General features: G+C 48.5%; 8 protein-coding genes and 1 non-coding gene across 9 annotated transcripts; 4 read left to right on the top strand and 5 right to left on the bottom strand.

Annotated features, from left to right (window-relative positions):
• Positions 1-864: 864 nt before the first annotated feature.
• On the top strand, positions 865-2,553 carry J7337_008846 (uncharacterized protein; the record flags this gene model as incomplete). Its single annotated transcript, XM_044826453.1, has 1 exon — positions 865-2,553. The coding sequence occupies one exon, from the start codon at positions 865-867 to the stop codon at positions 2,551-2,553; it is 1,689 nt and encodes a 562-aa protein (XP_044679370.1).
• A 2,863-nt stretch (positions 2,554-5,416) lies between these two features.
• On the top strand, positions 5,417-6,401 carry J7337_008847 (uncharacterized protein; the record flags this gene model as incomplete). Its single annotated transcript, XM_044826454.1, has 3 exons — positions 5,417-5,884; positions 5,935-6,122; positions 6,173-6,401. 3 exons carry the CDS (start codon positions 5,417-5,419, stop codon positions 6,399-6,401), a joined length of 885 nt encoding a protein of 294 aa, XP_044679371.1.
• A 449-nt stretch (positions 6,402-6,850) lies between these two features.
• J7337_008848 (uncharacterized protein) lies at positions 6,851-8,255 on the top strand (the record flags this gene model as incomplete). Its single annotated transcript, XM_044826455.1, has 2 exons — positions 6,851-6,855; positions 6,926-8,255. 2 exons carry the CDS (start codon positions 6,851-6,853, stop codon positions 8,253-8,255), a joined length of 1,335 nt encoding a protein of 444 aa, XP_044679372.1.
• A 674-nt stretch (positions 8,256-8,929) lies between these two features.
• J7337_008849 (uncharacterized protein) lies at positions 8,930-10,018 on the bottom strand (the record flags this gene model as incomplete). Its single annotated transcript, XM_044826456.1, has 2 exons — positions 8,930-8,956; positions 9,452-10,018. 2 exons carry the CDS (start codon positions 10,016-10,018, stop codon positions 8,930-8,932), a joined length of 594 nt encoding a protein of 197 aa, XP_044679373.1.
• An 857-nt stretch (positions 10,019-10,875) lies between these two features.
• J7337_008850 (uncharacterized protein) lies at positions 10,876-12,010 on the bottom strand (the record flags this gene model as incomplete). Its single annotated transcript, XM_044826457.1, has 3 exons — positions 10,876-10,986; positions 11,095-11,574; positions 11,624-12,010. The coding sequence occupies 3 exons, from the start codon at positions 12,008-12,010 to the stop codon at positions 10,876-10,878; spliced, it is 978 nt and encodes a 325-aa protein (XP_044679374.1).
• Positions 12,011-13,749: 1,739 nt separating this feature from the next.
• On the bottom strand, positions 13,750-13,843 carry J7337_008851. The gene has a single exon. It is a non-coding gene; the product is annotated as a tRNA-Glu (tRNA).
• Positions 13,844-14,591: 748 nt separating this feature from the next.
• ISN1 (IMP 5'-nucleotidase) lies at positions 14,592-16,266 on the bottom strand (the record flags this gene model as incomplete). Its single annotated transcript, XM_044826458.1, has 5 exons — positions 14,592-15,409; positions 15,457-15,762; positions 15,812-15,967; positions 16,118-16,153; positions 16,242-16,266. 5 exons carry the CDS (start codon positions 16,264-16,266, stop codon positions 14,592-14,594), a joined length of 1,341 nt encoding a protein of 446 aa, XP_044679375.1.
• Positions 16,267-17,444: 1,178 nt separating this feature from the next.
• On the top strand, positions 17,445-18,600 carry J7337_008853 (uncharacterized protein; the record flags this gene model as incomplete). The annotated part of the gene is made up of 2 exons (XM_044826459.1): positions 17,445-17,797; positions 17,913-18,600. 2 exons carry the CDS (start codon positions 17,445-17,447, stop codon positions 18,598-18,600), a joined length of 1,041 nt encoding a protein of 346 aa, XP_044679376.1.
• Positions 18,601-19,895: 1,295 nt separating this feature from the next.
• J7337_008854 (uncharacterized protein) lies at positions 19,896-23,743 on the bottom strand (the record flags this gene model as incomplete). Its single annotated transcript, XM_044826460.1, has 8 exons — positions 19,896-20,104; positions 20,155-20,278; positions 20,329-20,504; positions 20,556-22,417; positions 22,475-22,659; positions 22,721-23,196; positions 23,281-23,359; positions 23,654-23,743. 8 exons carry the CDS (start codon positions 23,741-23,743, stop codon positions 19,896-19,898), a joined length of 3,201 nt encoding a protein of 1,066 aa, XP_044679377.1.
• Between the last annotated feature and the right edge of the window lie 1,668 nt (positions 23,744-25,411).

Genomic DNA, 25,411 nt, shown 5'->3' on the forward strand with positions numbered 1-25,411 from the left:
GGGATGGACGCAACCAGAAGGTTGGGTTTGTTCGGACATTCGCCGTTTGGTTATTTCCATCCATCACCATTTCCCCATTATAATTCCGTCAATGTTACTGTCGCTGTCACTTGTCACCGTCACTTCCCCCTTCGCTGTGCCTTGTTGGGCTGAGCCTAGACTTTACAAATTCATGACATTTGCTGAGCCTTGGCACGCTTTGGGGGTCTCGGTCCAGTTTTGCTGCATGATCACTCGTTCTCGCTCCCTCTTACTCACAACTCACGTTCCATTCTATTTCTGCCTCATGCACACCCCAGTTTAATCCCTAGTTCCCCTAGCCTTGTCCCATGTCAACCCGAACCCTGCAACTGCAACTTCTCCAACATCAACATCAAGTCATCCCTGCCTGCTGACGTCTTTTTGCTTGCTCCCGCCACAGATAAAAGTACCTCATCCTCTACCTTTCGCCCAAACCAGTTCCAGTCCCTATCGTCGCCTCGCGAATATAGTACCGACCTTACTGAATCAATTGTCCTAGAAGAAGGTGGTGAATCTGGAAGCGAATCCGCCGTTGAGCCCGTTACACCTGTTAGTGGTCGCCAGTCCCAGGACTTTACCCTCCAGAGCCAGGACCTGCAGGACCTACAAAATCTGCAGTCTTACCGGACGGCTTCAGCCACATCTTCAGGAGTTGTACCTATCTCGATCCCCAACTCGGCCAACCCCAACAAAGGATCATATATATCACAATCCGTAAATAACAGCCGCCCTCCTACTACCTACGAACCAAGTACTCCAAGAGCAACAGAACCAGAGCCGGGCAGTTCTCTCACCCGTCAGTCAACCCGAGGTTCCATCTCCACCTCAAGTTTCAAGCGCACCATGTCGAGCTTCTTCCGCCGATCAAATTCCCACGTTAAGAACGATTATATACCTGCGGAATCTGCAACACCCTCCGTTGTGTCCGCACCAACGGAACCTCAAACAAATGGCCAACCACGTGCTGCAGCTCGCCGTCGTTTCTCCATGAACCGCTCGTCTGCGACTACTCGTTCCAACTCACCCCCTTCGCCTAGCGACAATGGATTAGAAATGGCTCCCCCACACCGTGAACGTGCCTCTGACAAGTCTCTTCCCAGTCAAGGAGACTTCAAGAAGAACCGCGCATCGACTGGTCTGACTCTACGTGGCCGAGCTATTAACTTCGTTGGCGCTCATAACTCCAGCCGAGGGACCGGACACAAGCGCCCTGAGTACAAACGCAGAGCTAGCAGCTATGACGGTAGCCGACCCAGCACCCCTCTTCCACCTCCTGCGGAAGGCGACGAGACTATGTATCCACCCGAACGAAGTGTCTGGCCTCTTCCTCCTGACTCCGGCACTGGTGCCAAGGCTCGACGCATGAGTTTGAGCCTTCCTGATGACTTCGCCGTGGACGTAGCTGAGCTACAGAACGAATTCGAATACCAGCGCAAATTCCTCGGCCGTCATGGCAAGCATCTTGGCAAGGGAGCGGCTTCTAAGGTTACCCTCATGATGCGAAAAGGTTACACAGAAGAGCTTTATGCCGTCAAGGAGTTCCGTGGCAAATCGCACCGGGAAAGCCAGCAGGACTACGAGAACAAGATCAAGTCAGAGTTCAGCATTGCGAAGAGCTTACATCATCCCAATATTGTCGAGACTTTCCGCCTATGTACCGATCACGGGCGATGGAACCATGTCATGGAATATTGCTCGGAAGGTGATCTTTTCAGCTTAGTCTCCAAGGGTCATCTCAAGGGTGATGACCGGAAGAAGGACCGCATGTGTCTCTTCAAGCAGCTTATTCAAGGTGTTCATTACTTGCATGCCAATGGCATTGCCCATCGTGATATCAAGCTTGAGAACCTTCTGATCACCAAGGACAGTAAGCTCAAGATTACCGATTTTGGTGTATCGGAAGTTTTTTGTGGTACTCACCCGGGTCTTCGTGAAGCTGGTGGACAATGCGGCCGTAATATGAGCGGCGAGATCCGCCTTTGCTCACCTGGCATCTGTGGAAGTGAGCCCTACATCGCTCCTGAGGTCCTTGCCAAGAAGGAAAACTACGACCCCCGATCACTCGATGTGTGGAGTTCTGCGATCGTCATGATTTATCTCACCTTTGGCGGCGCCATCTGGTCCCGCGCTGTCCCAGGAGAGCTCCATTATGATAAGCTCGTCAAGGGCTGGGAAACATGGTACGGAAAGCACCCAGAGGCCGACGCCACTATCTCTGATACGGATTACCCCAAATGCTACGCCCTCGACGTGGGCATGTCCCCACCTGCTCTCCGCCGTCTTGTGCTACAGATGTTGAACCCTGATCCGCAAAAGCGTATCAGCATTGAGGACGTCATCCACAACCGCTGGCTGAAGAATGTCGAGTGCTGCCAGCTGGAATCCTACGATGACCCCGCTCTTCTCATTGATGCGACCAAGAAGGACAACACAGCCAACGGCAACAAAAAGATCTTTTGCCACAACCATCTACCCCCGAAGGGCACTGGCTCCCACTCGCTGGGCAAGATGCCAGGCCAGCCGGGCTACTAGACGACTTAATGACTGATGGAATGAGATTTGAAATGTCCTACAAACACTAAACAACTATTTCTTTGATAATAAGAGCAACATTGGATTTGTGCGCCTATAACCTTTGCATTCACCTATATTGGCGTTGGGGTCAAGCCGGCCATGGATGATGGTCCAGGCCTGCATGGTTTGGAGTTGGTGAATTTCTGTCGTTTGTTTTCTTTTATACTCCAACCTGTACATAGTATACACCCTTTTCCCTGTCTTCGTCGGACGACGACGCACTACAGCCGACGAGGATGGGGGATGTCTTACAAGCAAAGTAGACTTAATACCCCCTTGAAGAAACAGTCTCTTGCTCTTTTGGAATCTGGTGGATAATGGATATTTAACATGCCATTGGTCTGCAGATGGAAAGAAAAGTCAGGTAGTAGGATGAGCATGAGGGTTTATCAATTCACCTGTTTTATTCTTTTTTATGAGTTCTTGGATTCAAAGATGCGCGCGACCCCCTTGAAGATTGTTTATTCTTACAAGCATAACTTACACATATATACGCACGTATGTATACATGGGCTTGCTGCTCTGGCGCTCTGATGCCATTGCTACCAGTCTTTTCTGCGAACTAGCACAATAGACTTGCATTCTTTGTTCATTCAATCATTTTTTATTCCAGCCTCGGTTCGTTCTGAGTATCCGTAAAAGAAGGGCCGTCTTCGGGGCCATTTGGTGATGTGGCCGCGATACTTGACGTCTTTATCAGGTGCTTTGACCTTTATGAGATAGCGGTTATCAATCGCCTGACGATTGAGTAAGAGCATTATCTAGATTTACAAGGATTGAAGCGAGATCTGTTTTACTAGAAGGATGATGGAAGCATTCCACTTGTTGTCATGGTAGCACGTTATATCACATGTCGTTACTGCAAGACTGATGTTTATTTCTCTGATTATCTATTTACCCAGCAATCTGGGACAGATGAGTACAGTACACACTCCTCTGTGGCGTGTACGGATGCGCCGATGCTGCAGGCTGGGAAGTTTTCGGTGTTACATATCCAGAAGCGATGAAAAGCATCCCAGGCGATATGCACGCAGGCAGGCATGTCTCACCACAGCGATGTTTATACTGTATTAGCCATAACGAAAGCGAAGTCGGAATGAGCGATATATTGGCTTGGATATTGATGCTGGAGCGGTCTCACCGCTGATCAATAGTAGTAGTGAAAGTGGAAATGTCACAGGATCTCATTGGACTTGTACACAAAAGTGAGGCTTTGCGATGACGCTGAGCACTGGATAGAATTTGTGGCGCATTTACGACATGTGCATGTGAATCGGAATGTGAATGTGAGTGACGCTGATACACCCTCACGATATCCCTCACCGGTCGTCGTGGGTTTCCACTGAGTTTCACTGGTGTTGGGCGTTTGTTCCGGGTACCTGGCTAAGGCTGAAGTCGTCATCAACGCAAAGCTTCTGGACAAAGTTGAGACATGGTGACAGCCTCCCCCGTGGTCAAGAGGATCTGACGGAACAGGGAGAGTCTCACGACCAGTAAGTGAGTGTTTGGCTTCAGATCACATTGCTACATGCATGGCCCGCGTGACCGGTCATGCTTAACACTTACTCCGGGCCACAACTAATGCAGCATCGCGGAAATAACGTGCCGAGCGAAACATGACAAGAACTGAGGCTGATGAAGCGCGACTACCGCCCTCGCTGCACGAGAGAGAACTGGCACACCGAAAGAAGCCTCCTCGGATATCAGTGCCGAGAAGTAGGGGTAGGAGAGTTGATTCGTGCCCGCATTGGAGATTTCGTGGGGGTGGAGGTGTTTTTCCATCTTTCTTTTTTTTTTTTTTTTTGTTTGTTTGTGTTACCCACGGACAAGTTGTGATTGTTGGGATATTGGAGAATTGCAAGTGTCTTTCTTCCCCAGATGTAACACGAGAATTCTGGGACACAAGAGGCTGGCTGAGGGATGAATGGAGGGAGTGAGAATAGATCAGAGTTTTGTGAAGGAGTCAAGGTTCATAGGTAGGCTGCTTAATGTAGATTTGGTGGACGGTTACTTTGGAAAGTCTGAGCTTGATGGCGGGGAAGAAGGAATACCTCAATCGTAGGAATGCGTAAATGATAGTGCTCACCTTCTGTGTAAGCTTAAAATGGAATGATACCTGATATACTTTTAATATCAACTTTCCTTGTTCATGAGTACATATAGTACCTTAATTGTGTATGTCCAGTACTTTCTTCAAGTGCCGATATTGAACGGCATTAATATGGAGCACGGCCCGACAGTGGGTCCGCTTCCAAAGACATTCTAGGAACTTTTCATTGTAGAACTTCTGAGTAAATAAGTTTTTATCTCGTCTCAAGATATATCCACCATCTGCCCCGTGTTCTGTACCTGAAACTATGGTCGAAATATCCGAATTCCGCTACAGCCCGGCTCCGGTTCCTTAATAAAACCTTAATTTTTTAAGGTAGTTGTTGCGCCCAGTTAAAGTTTCTCTGGCTCCTGGAAAACGTTTCAGTCTTTCAGATACATCGTCGACTGTCCATATTAATAATTCCTCCAATGGCTGATATATGTTTACGGGCGGAATATCCGATTCTCATTCCCAAAGTGGGATGTCTTGTTCAACTGCCGCGTATACAAGATTACCAACATGGCCTGAAACGGAGCACCTACCGAATTACCCGATCTGAAAGACTGAAAAGGGTTCTGTTCAGGATGTATATTTAAGACGCTGTTGTATCGTAACAACATGGTTGGTTCTGTAGCATTTTGTCTTCAAGTTACTACTGGCTAGTATCCCTTCATTTCTGTGTATTTCATTCATTCCTTTACCAATCGTATATATTGTTACTCGTCCATCATGCGTACCGCTGCCGTCATCACTCTTCTGGCCTCCGTGGTCTCTGCAACTCCCTTCGGCCAACGCTCTCAGGTTCTCCCCAGAGCAAGCGAGACTTGCCCCGTCGTCTTCGATGGCCGAGTCCCTGCCAACGCCTCTCTGACCGACTTTGACACGGCGAATGGCGGCGGCTGGAACCCTTACAACCCGGGCTTCGTCAAGGGAAACAACATCTCCTGGTCCGAGATTCTTAAGCTCCCCAAGACCAAGACTAAGTCGCGCTTTGATACCGAGGCTGGTACCATCCCTCTCGAGGTCACTATCAGCGACAAGAGTATCTTCATGAAGCAGCTTGGCTTCAGACGTGCTGGTCTGCAGTTCAACAAGGATAGCAACGAGGGCAGCCCTGGATCCAAGGGTGTCAAGACTCTGCACTTTAGCATCCAGCAAGATGACAAGCGCCCTCTCAACCTGAGCCATGAGTACCTGGTGAGTATACCCGCAATCGTCATTGACCACGTTGATGCTAACAATGGTAGAACGTTTGGCATGAGAAGGCCGATTTCTCCGGCAACCAGTTCCAGTTCCAGGCTGGTCAACTCATCGGGCAGAACGGTACCGCTGCTACCTGGAAGCTTCTCGACCAGGACTTCAAGCTTCTCTGGGAGACTCCTATGCTCAAGAAGGTGTGGCAGAACTTTGCCATCACTCTCAACTACGAGAAGAAGTAAGTCTATACCCACAGCATAGCACAAAGACTGTAACTCACAATCGCAGCACCATCCAAGCCTACTACTCCAAGGGATGCAAGCCTCTCAAGGCCGCCACTCAGCCCATCGCCCGCAACTTGACCGGCCAGGGACAGTTCCAGATTGGTATCCTCAAGAAGCCTACTGGCACCGATGATGTTGCCAACTCTGGATTCCAGGAGGCCAACTTAAACGAGGGACTTATTTACGGTGGTATCTTCCTTGAGGACAGCGCGGATGGATGTGTCTCTCTCTAAGTTCTCGCTTGAGATGGATGCTGCAGATGCTGTATGATAATAATGGTCAAGTTCTAGACTCTACGACATTACGTACCTACCGCTTCCAGGAGAATATATTTATATATACCGACCTTATTTTATTCTGTTTTAGATGTCTATTGGAGTGTATGATGTATGATCCTCAACTGTGCCCAAGCTGTCGCAGTTGGTTCCTCATGACCACCATCGACATTTTTGAGTTAATGAGTCAGTCGTAGCATAACTGCACAACGAAACAACCACTAGAGCTGCATATGTAAATAGTTTTTGTTTTGAGCGAGTAAAATAAGACCCTCCTTCTTCGAAAATGGCTTCCAGGCATATTCAAAATTGGTAGCTGTAAAATGCTGAAAACAATGTCACGTGCTACGAAGCTGAAGTTCTGCTCTATGCATCATTTCCAAGCCTCACCTTCAAACTCGAACGCGATGAGGTCGGTCTTGCTCGCCTCCCACGAAGATGGCAACCTTTTCCTTGTGTCAATTGTCAAACGCGAGCCGCAGACTTTCCTTGAGCCTTTTGCGCCAACATCAAAACAAACTCGCTGTTTCCAAACGACAACCTAGCCCGTTTCGCCTCCTCCTCTCTCTCCAACAACCACGATATCTTCACACCGGTGACGATGCAAAGCCAGACGAATCAACACCGATCAACAGCGACATTGCTGCCGAGGAGGGCATAGAAGCCCACGGCTCTGTCGATACCAGCAACGAAGTGACACCAATTGTAGACGACTCGATCAAAAGCAGTGACGATGTTACTAGGGACCAAGACGTCGGTGATGGTGATGGTGATGGTGATGCCTCGACCCCAGATCCCATTATCTTATCCTCAGACCCAAGAGACGAACCCAAGGTTAAAGCAAGGCCATGGACCGAGGAGGACTTGGCTCACCTCGAAGGATTCATCAGACGGCCATATTTCAGTGTCCTCTACATTGCGAAGCGGATGGACCGACGTTTTGAAAGTGTCATGGACCAGCTCAAGCAAATGGAGGAACAGAAGGGAATCAAGCTATTGAACCGAAGTTGGCACCAAACTCCATGGCAACATACAATGGATGCTACCCCAGAGCAAGACGCAATTTTCGAGGCGAAGCACGAGGAAGTGCAAAAGCGTATGGAACACATTGTCGAAACACTCATGACCTTGCCAAAAACGGACCAGTGGGAGGAAATTCTCAAGCTGAAATCTGCCTCGGAATGGGCATCAGCCATCATGAAACTAATACCACTACGAGTCTGGCACATCTTGGCCGGCGACAACCCGCCGTCCGAGAAGGAATACGGGACCATACCAATGGCTGATCCGTATAACACGTTTGGATTGTTCGCCCAAATCTACCAACGCAGGTTATACATAGGCTTCGCTGACAAACCATTTGGCCTGATGGGGCCCAAAGCCGCAAAAAACAAGCCGATCAAGCGCCATGGATTGGTAGTCCCGTTGATTCCAGTGTCTTCAGCGATGCTTAAGCAGCTTACCCACAAGGAAAACGTTGAGCAGAGGTATACACTTGGACTTGCCAGGGCAGCGCTCGCGGCATGGCTTGGGGCATATCAGTTCGAGGTATCTCCTACTCTCCGCCAATTGTATGCCTGGTGGGAGAAGGATGTACATCCGGGCTTACACCATTTTGGCTTGATTTTTGGTAACCCACTTGAGAGGAGACTCATTCTCCCGCTGACACCAGAGGCACGTGCTGCTAGAAGGGTCAAACATCAGGCTGAGGCGTTGGAAGGTGAGGGAGAGAAGACAGTGAAGGAAGTGATGTCGTCACGGAGAGAAAGTTCTACTAAGAAGCGAGCTTCTGATGCTTGGGGGGCATTCTGAGGATCTATGCCAAGGCCATTTGTAAAAAGAAAAAAAGAGGTGTATAATTTGCCAGTTAAGAGCCAGCGGATAGGCATGTAGGCATGCATGATTAGAGACAATGAACTCGGTCAAAACCTCCTGTTTCTTCCTGATACCTAACAACACTCAGCAAAACTGAGACCCGATTCCGTACAAACTAAATGATGGGCGAGCTGGTGGGATCTCTGGTGACGATCGTGGTGTACTTGATACATGATAGTCATCGTTTTGGGGGTCCAAATCACAAATGATTGACAGGTCGTCGAGCAAGGATGACTTGCTATAGTATTTTGCCCTTGGGATCGGTTAGTGTATGAGAATTGAAGACTCTTCTGACTTGCTTTGTGATTGGCCCCCAAAAACTCGTGATATCACCTCCATGTTCTCGGCAAGTTTTAGAGAACAAGTGCTTTCAGTGAAGTAATAATAAGGGGGAAGGTTATAATCCTGATATTACTTTCGAATCAGCCGTTTCATAAAGACCGTCGTTACTCCAGATCAACCGTTACAGTTGAGTTGCAACAGCACACACTGGGAGCTGAGCACAGCTTACGACTTTCCTTGCTTTTTGATTGCCAATGACGCTCTACGTCTTGTTCTGCTGCAGCACAGAAGCGTTAGTGATATGCGGGTATGTGAGGAGTAGCCAGTCATTATCCGTTCTGTCCTCCAAGCATACGCTGTTGTGTTTAGTGTCGTATCAAGAGGTAAGACTTGTGAGATGCTTGTGTTCTCTTGGCATCAGTCTTGACTCCGCGTTTTGTATAACTTTGGCAGAGCCCCCTCTTCCGGAACAAGCTCATCGCCACCGCAGATATCCTCGCCAGTCTCTCTCAGCATTGATGCCTATCTGTCTACGACATCGAGACTCAATGAGCCGGTCTATATCAACACACACTATTCATGTCGACTTCGGCACTCAACACTCGGCCTCATCACTTTTCAGCAAAGTCACATCTCAGGGATAAGTTGTGCCCTTGACGCCTTCAACTAATAAAAAGATGACCTGTGGAATAAATCGAGGCTATGCTTTTCAAGGGCTGCTAGATCGAAGCAAAGAAGTTTCTCATGCCAAAGCTCCTTCTGTACATGCACTCACTGCTTCTGTCTCTTTCGTCTTTAATCCTCCAAAACAAGCTTCCGTCATAACAGGCTCTCAGGTCGTCTTTTCTTACGATCCCATCTTCCTGGAGAAGCACATATGTTGTCCACCACTCCATGAAAGCAAAAGTCCAACCAGCTGGATCTGCTGCACAGCGATCCTTGGCCCATAATCTCCATAGATCATCAGCAGTCAAGGCCCCATCGCCTGAGGTGTCGAACCGTTGGAACTTTTGCTCGAATCTCTCAGGGCTGAAGTTCCCATCAAAGTCGAAGATGTCTGTATCAGAGCCATGCTTGGCCTTGTGGATGTCATTGACGTAGATACGGAATAAGGGGTCAGGCAGCCAACTATGACCGAGCCGTGTTGGATACGAAAAGAAGATGGGGATGAGAAGAGAGCCTATTGAGAAGAAAAGGCCAAACCCGAGTTCGCGGAAGCCATTGTAGACGTCCCATGGGTTGATGATGCCGTCATTGTCGCGGTCCCAGAATTGAACGTGTTTCTGTAGAGAGCTGAGCTTTTTTTCTTCGTCTTCTGAGGCCACGACAGGTTTCGATTGTTTTTCATCATGATCTGAGCACACTTTGGCGTATGTGCTTTGGGCGTAGTCATTGTCGAGTTTGTTGGACTGTCCCATGTTGGCATCGACACTTTTGTTTCTAGTTGAGAAAATGCAGACACCAATTTCAATAGAGAGAGGATCATCAATATATGATGTTCAAGTTGATATTAAGGAAATTTATTGCTGTCTCGTTGTCATTATGCTGTGGCTAATCTTAGGACACTGTTTACGAGCAATTGACGTAATTGTAACACGCACATCTCGAGTTCCAACATGTGATTTTAGTTCTATCCAATCCTGATATCAATGATCCGCCGATAATGATAATAATATAACCATACAGAGATATTAGGCCAGTCCTACATAAGCCTGTCATTTTGAGTGGTCAAAATATGGAATTCTGCTTGGGTCCCCCGAACTTCTCTCCCTCCTTGTTATCATCTCGCGTTACTGATCAAGAGCCCAGGGAGGTTTTAATTGATTCAATAAATTCTTTATTTTCTAATAAAGCAGCCAGCCATTGAATATTCAGCAAGCTCGATTAACTCTCCATTAATAGCAATATATCCCGTGGAAAACTTCCCTTCCATAGAGAACTCTTCCACTCCAGAGATTCATTGTCATACTCTGGCTTCGATAAACAGAGCTCCCCCAAGACTCGGTTATCTTGATCCAAGTGTCTGGTACCGAGATAGAAGCTGTTCGAATCGGCAACAGACACAACTTCTCTCGCATGATCGAAGCGAAACTTGCCCACACATGCCTGGCTTCCATCTTTATATCGAAACAATAGGCCGGATATTGAACTAATCCCTTTATCAAATTGTTCTCTGCAGATCTGAACCTCTCCCACAGCATCGAGTGAGACTTCTGGGACCTCAACAAGATCTGTTTCAGGTTCGGGTCTCAGTCCTGCTGGTGAGGTCTCTTTATCACTTCCTTTCACAGTCGGTGATGCGAACAAAGAAATGCCCCCAAGACGAGGGCTGAAGTACACTAGCATTGGGATTTCCGTTGAGTCTTTGGATACGCATTTCCACTCGCTGTGTATTGAGCTGTTTCCTCCCATGGTAAGGGTTCGGGACTGATTAGTGACCAGCTAATATGAGTCAGCTTCAAGCTTCAAGGGGGTACGGTATGTAGATTCATACCGAAATAGCAGTCTCAGTGGCAGTATTTGATGTCTTTGGTCTTCTTTCATCTTCACTTGTGTCCTTCTCGTCTGCTTCCTTCTTTGTGCGCAACCAGACTTGCTCGACGTGTTCTCCGGGATTCAGCGGATGGTAAGTCCAATGAGGGGATGAAATTGCGGTCGAATCATCTGACTTTTCCTTGGCCAACTGTTGCTTCGCCAATCCGTCCAGCTCACAATAAAAGGCCAAGGACTCTTCAGCCTTGTGCGTATGAAGATCTACCAGCCGGCCCTTGTACCAACAAGCAGAATATCCCGTGATCTCAGGCTCGTTGAACTCCAAAGCAACCATGCGAGCTTCGATAGTCATGCCAAGACTTGAAGATGAGTCTTTTGTGACGTGGTAAGCCATGTTCTTCAACGCATCCGGGGCCATGGGATACGGCCAACAAATGGTGGGATTCAACGGAGCGGCAGCGAAACTGCGCAATTTGAGACCCTGCCTTGGAATTAGAACTGTAGCACATGATCATAGGCACAGAACCTACATCGTCAGAGAATGAGAGGAATTTGCTGGTGACAGGGAGTGTTCGCCACCAGCCTGAGTGACCTTGCTCCGATGTAACAGCTCCAGGATCATTAATGATCTGTCGAATACCGAGATGATCTTCTGAAATGAAAAGAAAGTTCTCTTCCTGACTCTTAAACTCTCTCCAGAGTAAGCGGCCTCCAGGCTTTGGAGTATTCGACAAGGAAGCTATATACTCAATTCCGTCCAGGTTGAAATGAGTAGCCCATATATCCTTCAATGGCTCGATCGCGCGTTGCCTCGACCGAGAGACATGAGATAGTGAAGCTATCGCATAGTGAAGAACCAGATGTTTGCTCACCATCAACAGTATCTCTGGTGGTAGATTTGTGAACTTTTCACTCATGATCCGGTGCAAGTGGTTCAAAACCCACTCCCGTCGCCGCTCATCTTCTTGAACTGTGGGCTCGTAAGAATATCGAGCAACTTGCACAAAGGCTCTCTTATCAAGCCCGAATGATGAAGCTATCTCGGAGCATTCAACGTGATATCCGATTGTCGCACATGACTCGTGATCGCTTGTGCAGCGCCTGAAAGTTGCGTGCAACTTTTCATCGTTGAAGTAATCGCACGATTCAAAAGCAACGGTTTCAGTACCACCAGATGCTCCTCTCATAGAGTTAGTAGTATTCTTGATGTTGAAGGACTATGGAACTGACTGGCTGTGATGAGGTCGCCGGGCTTGATCGTAAAGCGACACCATCCACATCGACGACTGACACAGTAAGACGGATAAGGTATCATGGGAGGAAGAGGGTTCACATAATTCAGTGCATGCCACTCCCAACCTTCAGCGAATTCCATCCATTCCAAATCCATTATTCGGTCAATTCGGCGAATCTCTTCAGGGCTGAGTCCTCCAGTGTAGTCCATGGAAGAAACACGAATGGCTTGAGGCTGAAGGGAGCTAACTCGGTATAAATAAGCCAACCAACCAACCCAACCTCAGCTGAGCTGAGCTGAACGGACTGAACGGAATGAACTGAACTGAACTGAACTGCGGCAATTGAATTGGATAGACCATTTGACGATATCACGTAGCTCCATTTATCCAACGTAAGAATTAAGACAGAATGAGATACAAGGGGAAGTCATGTTTGTTATATAGCCTATACCTACCTACCTACTTCAACATGCCAAGGCCAATGTATACATGCGCGATACGTGTAAGCTTACGCCCCCATTCACAAGAATTCGCCGAGATTACTGGGTAGTCCATATATGCTATCATCTTACACGTAATTCTTCCAGACTTGATACTGCACTTCCCTAGTCATTGTCTCTTGTTGGCTCAAATAGCCGACTGTGACACGATATGCTCGCTGCTTGCTTGCCGTATCTTCTCCAGTGTCACAATCTTGGCTAATATGCGGTTGACGTGGCCAAGACGGGTTATAACCGGACCTTCGTCCGTATATAAAACCCCATTTGGAAATCTCCAATCGATCGCATCACTGTGGCAGGGATACACTTACCAATGAGGAAACAAACTCATGTATGATTATGCCCGTGCGAGTTTGTAAATAGGCTCTTGCTTGATTGTATTGAAGCTGCAATAGATAGGCATCTTGCTCGAGTTATGAGTGTTCAATTACATTATGATAAGATACATAGTGCCCTGACTGCTTTGATGTTTTCATTAGCTGCCGTGAAGCTATACTCGCGGGCGGAGGAAGAAGCTCTGTTGTCACATGAGGACCAAGTCCCTCCTGCGTTATGGCTCTTGTGAAATCTGAAGTATCTTGACATTGTTAGTTCCAGAAGACGTTTGCAACAAATAAACTGAGTATAGACAGACTATTCACCCACGCCTTGATGAATGGTATCTGAGTGACATGTTTGCATATATGGCTGTTGTTGTTGTTAGTTGGCATTGTCGTGACGGTTACTATCTGGCCATTTTTAAGCAGACATCATCACCTCAGACAGTTCTACTCTTACTTATATAGTAAAAGATTTCAGTCTTGGAAATATATGCCTGAGGTAAATAAATACTTGCTTGCTCTATATGTTGTCAGGACGATGGATAGATAGATAGATATGAATTGGAAGGAAGATCAAGAGGTCAAAAATGCAAAAGAGAAACTCCGGTACAGGGAATCGAACCCTGGGCTCCGCGGAACTGGTCCCTCAGCTGAATGTTGAGAGCGCGAAATGTTAGCCACTACACCATACCGGATGTTGCTTGAAAAACTGAGTTCACATTAAGCTTTATGAATGCCGTACTACAAAATATGACTTTCTCAGGTATGCTGGTCGGTTGAGATTGAGTTTTGTTGTTCTGTAAAGTGATCCCAGTTGCCGAGATTTTCAAGACTCTGAACCTGTCTTCATCAATAAAATAATCAAATTGTAATATCTTATATCGAGTGCTGATGTAGATAGTCAGTATGATCAGGTTTCCAATGATATGCATGGTTTATCAGAAATCGTATTCTTGCACACCTGCTAAAACATCGAAAAGATAGTATTTAAGTAACAATGGTGCAAGACTTTCAGGATAGAGTGAAATTCAGTGGGTATTTGTATTCAGAAGTCTTGGTAGATGTCAAACTCCAACATAGATCTTTCCCAGAATTAAACGCATTTGACTGATCTTGCTCCCATCATTATCCCCGGCTCAAAGCTTAACAAAGATATGTGACTGATTAGAGCCAGCATAATATTATATCTGAGATGGGTTAGGTCAAGCAAGTAATTGATCCGTCAGCAATTCCTGCCATTCGTCCGAACATAAGTCGACGAGCATCAATCTCCCGTGTTGCCAGGACGTCGATGGACATGTTGCCGAGGCCACGAATAAAGGCGAAGGTCCACGTATAACCGAGACTCTCCTCCAGAAACAGTCAATCTACTCCTGACATAATTGAGCGTCAGGATATACCCAAGGTAGATCTCTCATGCAAAAAGCCGAAATCTCCTTGCAATCAAGACAATTTCTTTTGCATAAGATCAGCCAACTCGTCGAGCAGCTCCACGGTCTCGGCTGGGCTTGCGATCCAGGCCGTTGTTCCGACACTTCTCGCCTTGAAGTCATTGGACCCAGCACTCAAGAATTGGTCGCCTACGTGTAGTGTGTTCTCTCCGCGAATGGCGCCACCATTCTCCTTGCTACCAAACCACTGCTGGCAAACGGTCACACCCCAGCTCTTGTCACCAATATCTACAAACACATCATTGCCTCCGTTGAAAGCACAGAATGGCACGCGGCGTGATTGGCTCGCCACTGAAGGGGGGATTGGAGGAGAGTTGGGCCGGTGCTTGGTCGGGCGCTCCTCGCTCGATCCGAGACTACTGAGCTCCAGGATGCGCTGAACAACGAGAACAGTCTCCTCCAGGCTCTCACGGGCGATGCGGGTACCCGGCGTCTTGGGGATGATACCAACAGCACGGTCCTTGCGCATGATCATGGCAGGCAGGTTCAGATTGTTGACGCAATCACGAAGGGCGCCTTCGGCAACATCCAGCAATCTTGTAATGTCGGCATCCGACCATGAGGCCATCTCGGGTGTCAGCCACTGAGTGCGCGGGACAGGAGCGAGCTTGTAGGGCGAAGAAGGTGAGTACTCAAACAGGTAGTTTGCTTCACCTCCCATGATGACGATGTTTTGCTTCTGAATAGGATCCAGATCCGTTGACTCCGTAATTGCGTCAAGCAGTCCATGAAGGCGCTCATAGTAGCGGTCAGCAGAAGTGTAACCAGCAGCCGTGACAATACCAATCTTGATGTTCTTCCGTAAGAGGTCTGATAGATATTAGTTTGCAGCTCCGACTTTTTGTGCACCAGCTTACCGAGAAGACGGGGGATCACAGGACTCGATGGCTCAAGATTGAACCCATCGTCATACAAAGTCACATCACCATCAAACGTGGCCAATTGCAGTGACCCATTCGTAACAGCCATGGACTGGGCTGAGTTGAGGATCTGCCTGACATCGTTGAAGGATGGTGCAACAAATCTCCGAGATGAGATGTACCGTTTTCTGTCTTGATACTTGAAAGCTGCCTCCAGGGGCAGGCGGGTGAAGAAAGGGCCCGCAGTAGGAATCAGCATCCGCAACTTGGACGGGAGCATGGTATCATCTTGCTGACGGCTAACTTTTGAAAATCAGATATGTTTGCTACGAAGGTGAGCACGAAGGCTTACTGTGATCATCAATCATGAGTTCAACGTCACGCATAATCTCAGCGTAACGACGGTGAGCCTCTTCGGCCATCTGAGTAACACTAGGCCCATCTCCAAAAACGCCAGTGGGCTGGGAGTAGAGAACAAAAGGGACAGCTAGAAGACCCTTGACCCATTCTGCAATTCGAGTTAGCTGTGCTGAGTCTGACTGAGGCGTGGATGGTGGGACATGTGATGCGGAGATGGAATGGGAAAATGTTGAATTAGAAGAACTGTGTAGTGTATGATGCTGTTCGTGGTATACGGGACAAGTAGAGTCCAACATACCAATGAATTGGTCTCTTCGGTGTGTCTTGAGAGCATCTGTTTACTATCGTGAGCTTGTGTAACCATGAGTGTTTAGATGACAAGAAGGGAGGCTTGAGGTGGGGTTATTGACGGCTTAACTTACACTCGACACGGTAACGGGTTGTCATTGTTGCAGTTGGTACGAGGTTTCAGTTGATGTTGAAGGAGTTAAAAAGATAAAAGTATTTTGTAGGATGATGAATTTGTAAGATGAAAGAATAGGAGGAGAAGTTGTTTGCTGTTTGTTGTTTGTCTTTGATAAGATGAGGGGAGGTGAGAGACGGTGTGACCTGCACTTGCCTGACCTAGGTAAGTAGGAGGAGGTAATCTAGACCTTGTTGTACCTGCCCTACCTCCAAATCCGGGTGACGTACGGGAGCCGCCGCAGCGTTGAGCGGGGGACGCCGACCGCTAAGATAGCCCAAAGCTGTAGGGGACGATTGATTCGATTGGTTCGGGATATTCATGGTACCCCTGTACGCTCCTGCATTACGGAGTACGGCATTCACATTGATGAGATCTCCCACACTGCAACTAGGATACCCTAGACTCTACAGGAGCCTCGCTTCTTGCATGGGGAACAATCCACGAAAGATCCTTTTTATTGAGCTTGTTTGTTCAAGATGGGCTCAGGTTTGGTGCGTACGCTGGCACCTTAAGTACATGGGGTGAGTATGCACAAGAATTGCAATTCACAGCCAAACCTTAGTGTTAGGAGAACCATGGTTCGCCAATAACACAGTGGGCTAAGGGGTATATAGGGCTTCATGTGGCTGATAGGGTATGCCAATGCCTAATGGATCTACGAATAGCCTATGGATGGACAAGATCTCACTTCAGATCGGCAATGTGTAAATCGCCCGCATTGGCCCTCCTTATCAAAGTGGCTGGCTGAAGCCAGGTATTTATGCATGTCTAAAACCATTGTTAATCCCCAGCACAAAACCTGCCTATGAACCAATGATCAAGTTGAGTTAGATGCGGTAGGACGCCCCCATATCATGACAATTCCGTGGCAACAGATGCACATAAAGCAACTGATATTTGGTGATGCTTCTTTCCTACTCTCGTCCCCCCTCATCAAGGTGGACAATGACGATGGAACCGTGAATTCGACGACGGCAGAAGAGACCCCGAACTCATAGCACAGCTAAAGACCGGATACCCTCGATTCTTCGTCCCTCTTGTCGTCAACGAACTCGCAGAACGATTACTCACCTGGGCTTCTGGCTTACCTTGGAAATTCCTTGCAACCGAGCTTCGAGACGAGCTGAGGCAATCGTTGAAAGAGCGCGGAAGATCGGCGATGCTAATAACAGCGCGTCATCATGCCAAAGATCTTCAAAGACATTTAGACGAGCAGCTAACAAGAGAATTTGCCTTCGTCGTTGAATTTGAGGGTAATATTCGTCCCGTTGAAAAGTCAGAGAACGGAAGTGACTTGAACGAGATCTCTGTGGTCGTCTACCCTCCACGAGGAGCAAAAGAGGCCAAGGTTGCCATACAACAACGTATTGCAGACTCGTTCAGTACCGAAGACAACAAGTTGAAGAAGAGTGATGTGCTCTTATACCCCACCGGCATGTCGGCTATTAGCCATATCCATGACATTATCAGCCTTTACACTACAACGACAAAGAAGACCATTGCGATCTTTGGGTACGCCACCAATAAACCTGGTAAGTGGCCAGACTAATGACGAATCTAGATTTTTGTATGTCGATACTGTCAAAGTTATAAGCAACATCCACGGGTACGAGTGTAAAATCTAAAGCGGTACACAATACGACTTGGAAACTCTTGAAGAGGAGTTGGCTGCAGGTCTGGAGCTGTGTGCCCTCTTCACAGAGTTCCCTGGCAACCCACTCTTTGGCTTTGTCGATCTAGAGCGGATAAAAAGACTGTCCGATGAATTATTCTTCTTGTTCGTGGTTGACGATACAGTCGGTACATCGGTAAACGTTGACGTTATCTCACATTGCGATGTTGTCTGCACAAGCTTGACAAAGATGTTTAGTGGAGGCTGCAACGTCATGGGAGGAAGCGTGACCCTGAACCCAAAGAGCAGAGGCCATTGGGATATGAAGAGACTGTTGAAGGACCGCTATGCCAATACCTTCTTCCCGCTGGATATGATTGTTATGGAGAAAAACAGCGCCGATTTTGAAGAACGAGTCACCGAAGCGAGTCAAAATGCAGAACATCTCGCGGATACACTCCGCAAGCACAGTTCATTCGGGCAAGTGCACTATCCCAAGGGAAGCCCGACACAACGGCTCCATGAGAAATACAAACGTCCAGGAAAGGGATATGGGTATTTGTTGTCCATTCGTTTCAACACCCCCGCAGCTGCCATCGCGTTCCACGACGCTCTTGATGTGGCGAAAGGGCCGAGTCTTGGGACCAACTTCACTCTGGGTTGTGCATATACGCTCTTCGCGCATTTCCACGAGCTTGAATAGGCTGAGAGGTATGGCGTTGTTGAGCATTTGGTACGAATCAGTGTTGGGATCGAGAATGAGATATTCTTGGACGAGGTTATCAAGACAGCCCTGGATACAGCTGAACGAGCGAATAAGAAATAAAAAGGACGTTGCGATATAGATTAATTCCTTCCGTTTCTTCACTGTCTAAGGAAAAACCCGTCCCTCCTCAGCCTCAGTTACTGACCTTGCTACAAATGTCTCCTCCGGCGTAGCCCATAGCCTCGCCTACGTGCGACTCATCCCAGATGACCCCAATGACAAACAAAAATCCTCACCAGAAGCTCCCTCGACATGATTACAAGACTTGAACTCTCCATTCAAACCCTCCCCGAGGTTTCAACCGCACTGGCAGCATGACAGCCTAGGAAATCCATCCTCGATTCCACCGCAACCATCCTGTAAAACAGAGTTTGGAGGAGTTTCGTCAAAAAGGAGGGTATCGCTGCGAATGAGTTGATCAAGGAGAAAAGTCCCATGGGCCTGAGAAGAGGAGCTTAAACCTTGTTCCTGGCTACCCATGGGAAGTGACAGACTGATTGAAGTATTTGGAGAAATTCGACCAAGCTACCTGCTTCACCAATAGTACAAGACCGGCTTACTCTTTTCTGGCACAAACAATATCACGAAACTTATCACCTCTGATTGCGGTTCTAGGCAACGTTTGTGTGATGTACAACCGGGGTAGAACCAGACTCACCCCCCTCAGCGTCCGAGGATAACTGTCTTTGACCATGTGGCAGAGTGAGGATAAACCATGGGTTTGAACCAAGGATGGAACTATCAATTGTATTTACTTGTTTGTTTGTTTACCTTTAAACTGGGACTGCTCAGCTCAAGAGATCACCTCTCCTTTTGATCTCGGGACTATCATCTTCGTCGTCCTATCTCAGCTTGCACTCTCGAATCAGATTAACCTCTTGCTCGCTTCATCCGCAGTCTCGTCGTCATCGGCTCATTTTCTCATTTCTCCTCAGCACAAATTTCCCGTCAATGACACCCTCGTAAAATGCTTCGCAATCCAGCTCCCCTATACCAATCATACCCACAGCACTCTTTGGAAGGGGGTCCTCCAGTAGGTGGGCTCATCGTTGTTTGCACGTTCTAATTCTCTTTCTTTTGGTATGGGCTCAACACATTTCTTGGTCTCCGGGGAATCTTTACTCCTGCCCTGACATGAACGAGGAAAGGGATATAACAAAATGGGGGCAGAAACAACTCCAATAACTCAGATCACTCGTGATACGTGTACGACATCCTTCGACTGCCATCCTTTAGCTGGCACCGCCGTTAGGGGCGCTGAGGTTGGCCGCCATCGCAGCAGCCTGTTGCTGAGCGAGGAGCTGGGCTTGCTGAGCTTGCTGCACCTGCTGTGCCGCAATCTCATCGGCCTTGACCATTACCGACTGAATCACATTCTGATCATCAGCTGTGAGGTGTCCAGCCAGGCTGCTATAGAATTGGGGTTGCTCTTGTTGCATTTCTATCAAAGTCAGTAATGTCCAACGACGCACGCGTACAGGGTTGACTCACTCATTAAAGTACCGCGGAATAATTGATAAGGCTCAATCTTATCGAGGGGTGACTCGAGCAGGACAGAGTCCTCGCCAAGATCGTCCTCCTCGACGTCATCAATTGCTCGGCTAAACTTCTGGGCCTTGGCTTCGTTAGCATTATATGATAGTGATTGCGTATGATTATACGTACCTCCTCGTTCAAGAAGTTCAGATAAGCAGTGCTCTCGTCCTTGGACTCGTTAGTCTCGCCTGTCTCCTCTTCCTCCTCAGCGTTCCAGTTGGCCTCGTCGTCATCCCACTCATCTTCCTCGCCGTAGTCGTAAGTGGACTCGAGGTGGAAGTCGTCACGGAGAGCCTCATCGCGGTCTGTTATCTGTTAGCTGTGACCCGATGGCACAAATGTTATGAAAGACTTACTCTTCTGAGCGGCAGGAAGGGAGCGGAATAGTTCAGTAATGCCTTGAAGCAATCTTGGCCAGCCAACGGAGACACTTGACGGCACGTGCTCAGGGTTCAGGCTAAGAAGAGCCGAGATGGCAACAATGCAAAGCTTCTTGTCGTGAACACGGGTGAAAGAAGTCATGCTGCCGAACCAGAGACTGAAGAATCGGTTTGTCCAGCCCTTGTTCTCAAGAACCTGAAGGGTAAGGAGTGGGTTGTAATGGATCGAGTTGATAACCATCTCCATGAGATGAATGCGGTAGCTCTTTACTTTGATATCTTGGTTGGCGAGGATGTTCATGGCAATGTTGATGAAACCCTCGACACAGCTATCAATCTGGCCCTTTAAGCTAAGCATCATGGCCTCGGCCAGTTTGCAAGCACATATCCTCTCGACACCTCCCTGAATACTGTCGGTGAACATGTCAGCGACCATGGAGTAAAGCGCCTGAGTGTACTCGGGCTTCTGAGCGAGCTGAGGAGCACCAAATTGGACAAAGTTATCCAGAGCAGGCAGCATATCCTCGAGGTAGTACTCAGCACCGGCCTTGAAAGTAGTGTGGATCAACTCAAAGGCCTGCCACATAGTGGGAGAGATGGACTTGGCAGCAAAAGTGCAGCTATCGATGATTTCGAAGACTTCGTTGTAGAGGTCGTAAAGCTTGTTCTCCAGGGTAACCTTGATGACGGGCATAAGGACAGCCTCGATGTGGAGCAGGACGTCAGGCGTGCTCTCGAGTGTAAGGATCAGAGTTCCGATGGTCTGCAAGACACCCAGAGCAGTGATGCTCTTGTCGTCATACTCGTTGTAGAGCTCACCGTCATCACCAACCTTGCTCTCCTTCTCGAGAAGCTCGCGCACAATTCTCATGTAAGTGTCTCGGAGCTGCTCACTCAGTGCGACAGCAAAAGGAGTGAGCTCAGTGGCGAAGACCTCGACAAAGTCCTCCATGACGTTGGCGAGCGCATCGATATCAGCCTCGTTGGCAAGCTTGAGCAACTGCTGCATAATCGTGGGAATGTTTTGTTGCATGCTTGTTCGAATGACATCGTGGCGGATTAGAGGCTGGAGAGCGAGAGCGGCCGTGACACGAACTGGGAGATCAGGGTCGGCCATACAATCCAGGATGTGTCGGTAGATAGTAAGGAGGTTGTTCTGATCCTGGAAGTTGAGCTGCTCGAACTTCTCGATGGTGTCGCAAGCACGAGCGCGGAGGTAGCCCTGTGGGCTGGTGAAGTCGGGGAAGACATAACGGACGAGGAAGTATTCGACCTGATCAGCAATGGGGCTCTTCTTGCCCAAAATAACCGGCGCCAGGGTAGCGATCATGCGCAGAGCACCCTCCTTGGCAATATGGTTCTTCTGATCATCCGCAGCCTGCTCGTACTCGGTGACAACGGCATTGACGAACTTGAGGATCTCGAAGGTCTCCTTGCGGCGGTTCTTTGTAAGGTTGACCAGGAAGTTAGTAGCGGCGACATCAGGAGCAGACGCTTCCTCGAAGTAGTTAAGCTTTCGGTGAAGGTACTCGTCGGGCTCATCTTGGAATTGCTCGACATCCTCCTCGGTAAGGCAAAGGACGGGGAAGACAAAGTGGGTGACAAGGTTTGTAAGATGAGGCTTAAGATGTGACCACATTTCCTTGGGTCGTACGGACTCGTCGAGGAAGACCAGAGTATAGGAAAGACAAGGTCGGCTGAGCCAAGAGGTTTTGGCAACCCATTTCTCGATCTCTTGGAGGTAGTGCTTGAGGATCTCGGGGGCAATGTTCGCGGTGAAGTCCTTGGCAAAAGCAAGTGCGTCTTCGCCCTTACCAGGACTGGCAGGGTTGCCATGCCTGAAAAGTACATATTAGCTAAAGCCACCAACGTCCAACATATGCAAGCAGTCCTACCGAATGAAGAGGCGGTTTAGGTTGAAGAAAGCCCACTTCTTAGCCTTCCACCAGTGATGCTTCTCACGTTCGTGTTGATCGCCCTGCATAGCATTGGCGGGGCAAGCCTTGGAAACCGTGTGTAGGAAAACAGTGCACCAAGCGATGTTGGTGTCACGTTGTCGTAGCGAAGGCGAAAGTTCCAACTGCGAATAAGGTCAATACATGGCTCATGAGCAGATATATCACATCCAGGGGAGTGCGCACCCATGTCGCATGCTTGTAGGCCTTGAGGGCCAAGTGAAGCATCTCACCAGCCTCATCGCTCTCCTGGTTCACCAACTCGTTACAGATGGCGAGAAGACGGGGAAATGTTGCCTCCACAATCTTGTCAAAGTGTTGTCGGTCATCGCTGTCGGTTGCTTTGTAGCGGAACGCACGGCAGATGGCGAGCAGACACTGCAGACCAGCAAGGACGGAACCGGGGTTATTCGTGTTTAGAAGCTCGACGGTAAAGTCCATGAACTTGGGCCAACGGGCGGGGAAGTCATATTGGAGGATTCGTTGGAGGACGGGAATGAGCTGCTGGCGGACGAGGGTTTCGGACGTAGCGAGGATTGGCAGAAGGCGGTCTCGTACACGAGCCTTCTCTTCTTCAGGGATTATAGCGGTGGGGGGGTCGGGAGAGTACCCCTCATTATTGTACCATGATCGATTGACACGGTTCTTGACGTAAATCACGGCTAGAGTGGAAGTTGGTCAGAAGTGAACTGATGAGGGAGCGCACAAACAGGCTGGATAGAGGGTACAAGAGTCGGTAGACATACTAGAAAGGCGGACACTAGCCTCCTGTTCGGCTTGTAAAATATCGAGCAGACATTCGAGAAATCCGGGCTGTTCTTCAATCTAGAAAGGTGGACGGGAGCAAATTAGCATGTTGGCAACTTTTGAAGAATTGGAGGCTGGCGCAAGGGACACAGCTTCACAAAGAGGTGTCGGAGGAGGAAACCCAAAGTAGGTGGAAGAGAAGCCAGCCAGCCAGCCAGCCATCCATCGCATTAAAGAGCAGAGCTTGATGGCTGGACGATTCTCTACCAATATCCGAGCACAAAGGGATTCCGTTCCCTCGACCACCTCGACCAAAGACGCAAACGCAAACGCAAACGCAAACGCAAATGTAAACACAAACGCAGGACGTACCTGTTTCAACTGAAGCTCAGCACGCCTTCGACTGTCTGCATCAGGGTCCAAGCTAGTGGCGAGCAAGGACCTCACAGCGGCGGGATCCATGATGAAGGGTGGATATGGAGAGAAGTCGACGTCGAGGCCGAAGGGGATGGGAGTGTGAGGTTGGAAGAAAGGCGGACGAGAGAGGCGGAATCAGGATCTGTCAAATCTGGGTCTGGATAAGGATGGCGAGCGACAGATGGCGGGGCATCTAGAGACAGCCCAAAAAAGCACCCCAAAGAAAAAGCACGAGCAAGCAAGCAAATCCGTCCAGGCAAGGCCAGCTAACTTTAGCCCACAGTCCACAGTCCAACGACTACGAGACCACGGTGTGAAGCAGAAGGAGGCTCAATAGGTAGTCGAGCGAGTTGGCGAGTTGAGCTGCGCTGTCCTGAATTAAGTCGACGCCTTGGGAATGCGACAGTGACTTTTTGTTGGTCAAGGTTTTTTTTTTTTTTTTTTTTTGGTCCCTTGGTGCTTTTTCCTTGAAAAAAAGAGCTGAAATATTAGGTCCCGATGGACGATGCCAGAGGCCCAAAAAGTTGTACCTAGTCGGCAGAAAGTACCACCAGGGCCGTCCGCCAGGTGTCGGGTGTGTGCGAGTGTCCAGGGGCTCGAAAAGATGGAAAATGGGGGTTCTCAGGTTCTGATTGGGGCCGGGTAGGGCTCCAGGCCAAGTATGTACGGTACGCGGTGCGGGTTTGTGGGTGGGACACAATTCGCCCGTCACTCGGCGGCGGAAGCTTTCATCAAAAGCTGGAGACGGCGTCGGGGGAGGGACGGAGTCGAATGAAGTCGGGCAGTGAACGAACGAACGAACGAACGAACGAACGAACTGCAGGAGGGCACACTTTTTGGTGGTAGGTGGGCCAGTCTCTTTATTTATTTTTTCCCCTTTTCTTTCTTTCTTTCTTTCTTTCTTTTCTTCGGCGGATATAAGATTAAACAAGGATCGGTATCACAACGTTTCTCGCTATAACGTTTATCTGGAGAAGGTTACAAGAGACGAAGCAAGACGATAATCAACGGCAGGTGATTTGTAGAAGCCCAATGACTGGACGACTCTCATTCACTGCCCAGCAAGAACCGCCACTGATGTAAGGGAGACAAACATTCACTGTTTACACAAAGTCAAACCCCTTGAAGATACCTAAGGTAGGTAGGTAAACAGAAAAAAAGTCACAATGACAGACAGGCAGCTGAATGAATGCATGCATGCAGTGATGCAGTGATGCAGTGATGCAGTGATGCAGTGATGCACCAGAACCCAGCATAACATAACATCCAAGGCAATGTCAATTGTGGCAGCTCAAATGCAAGGGTTCTCACGTTGAACACACTGCAACCAAACAAGCCTCCGAGTCAATGGCAATCCAATTCACTCCAGGTAATCAATGGCTGTGGTACCTCCCGACGCACCAAAACTTGGCGATTGGGTCAAGTACCGTAAGCAGTGAGCTCATCCACAGCTACAGCCACAGCACCTCGCATGGCAGCACGAGTATGCCACGAGAAATGCACGAGGTCACCCATGGCAAAATGGACGATCACTTTTAGTTTTAGGTCGGGTCGGGTCAGGTCAGGCATGTCTCATTTCAGAAAGGCCAACAAGCGCTTTTCCCGGAAGATAACAAGGTACCTACGGACGGATATCTTGAGGTAAAATTACTAGCACTTGGTGACATGTCACTGATATTACAGGCCGTAAATCTGAAGAATCACTTATCTCAT

This window comes from Fusarium musae, chromosome 6 (assembly GCF_019915245.1).
Source record: "Fusarium musae strain F31 chromosome 6, whole genome shotgun sequence".
NCBI classification, from domain to species: Eukaryota; Fungi; Ascomycota; class Sordariomycetes; order Hypocreales; family Nectriaceae; genus Fusarium; species Fusarium musae.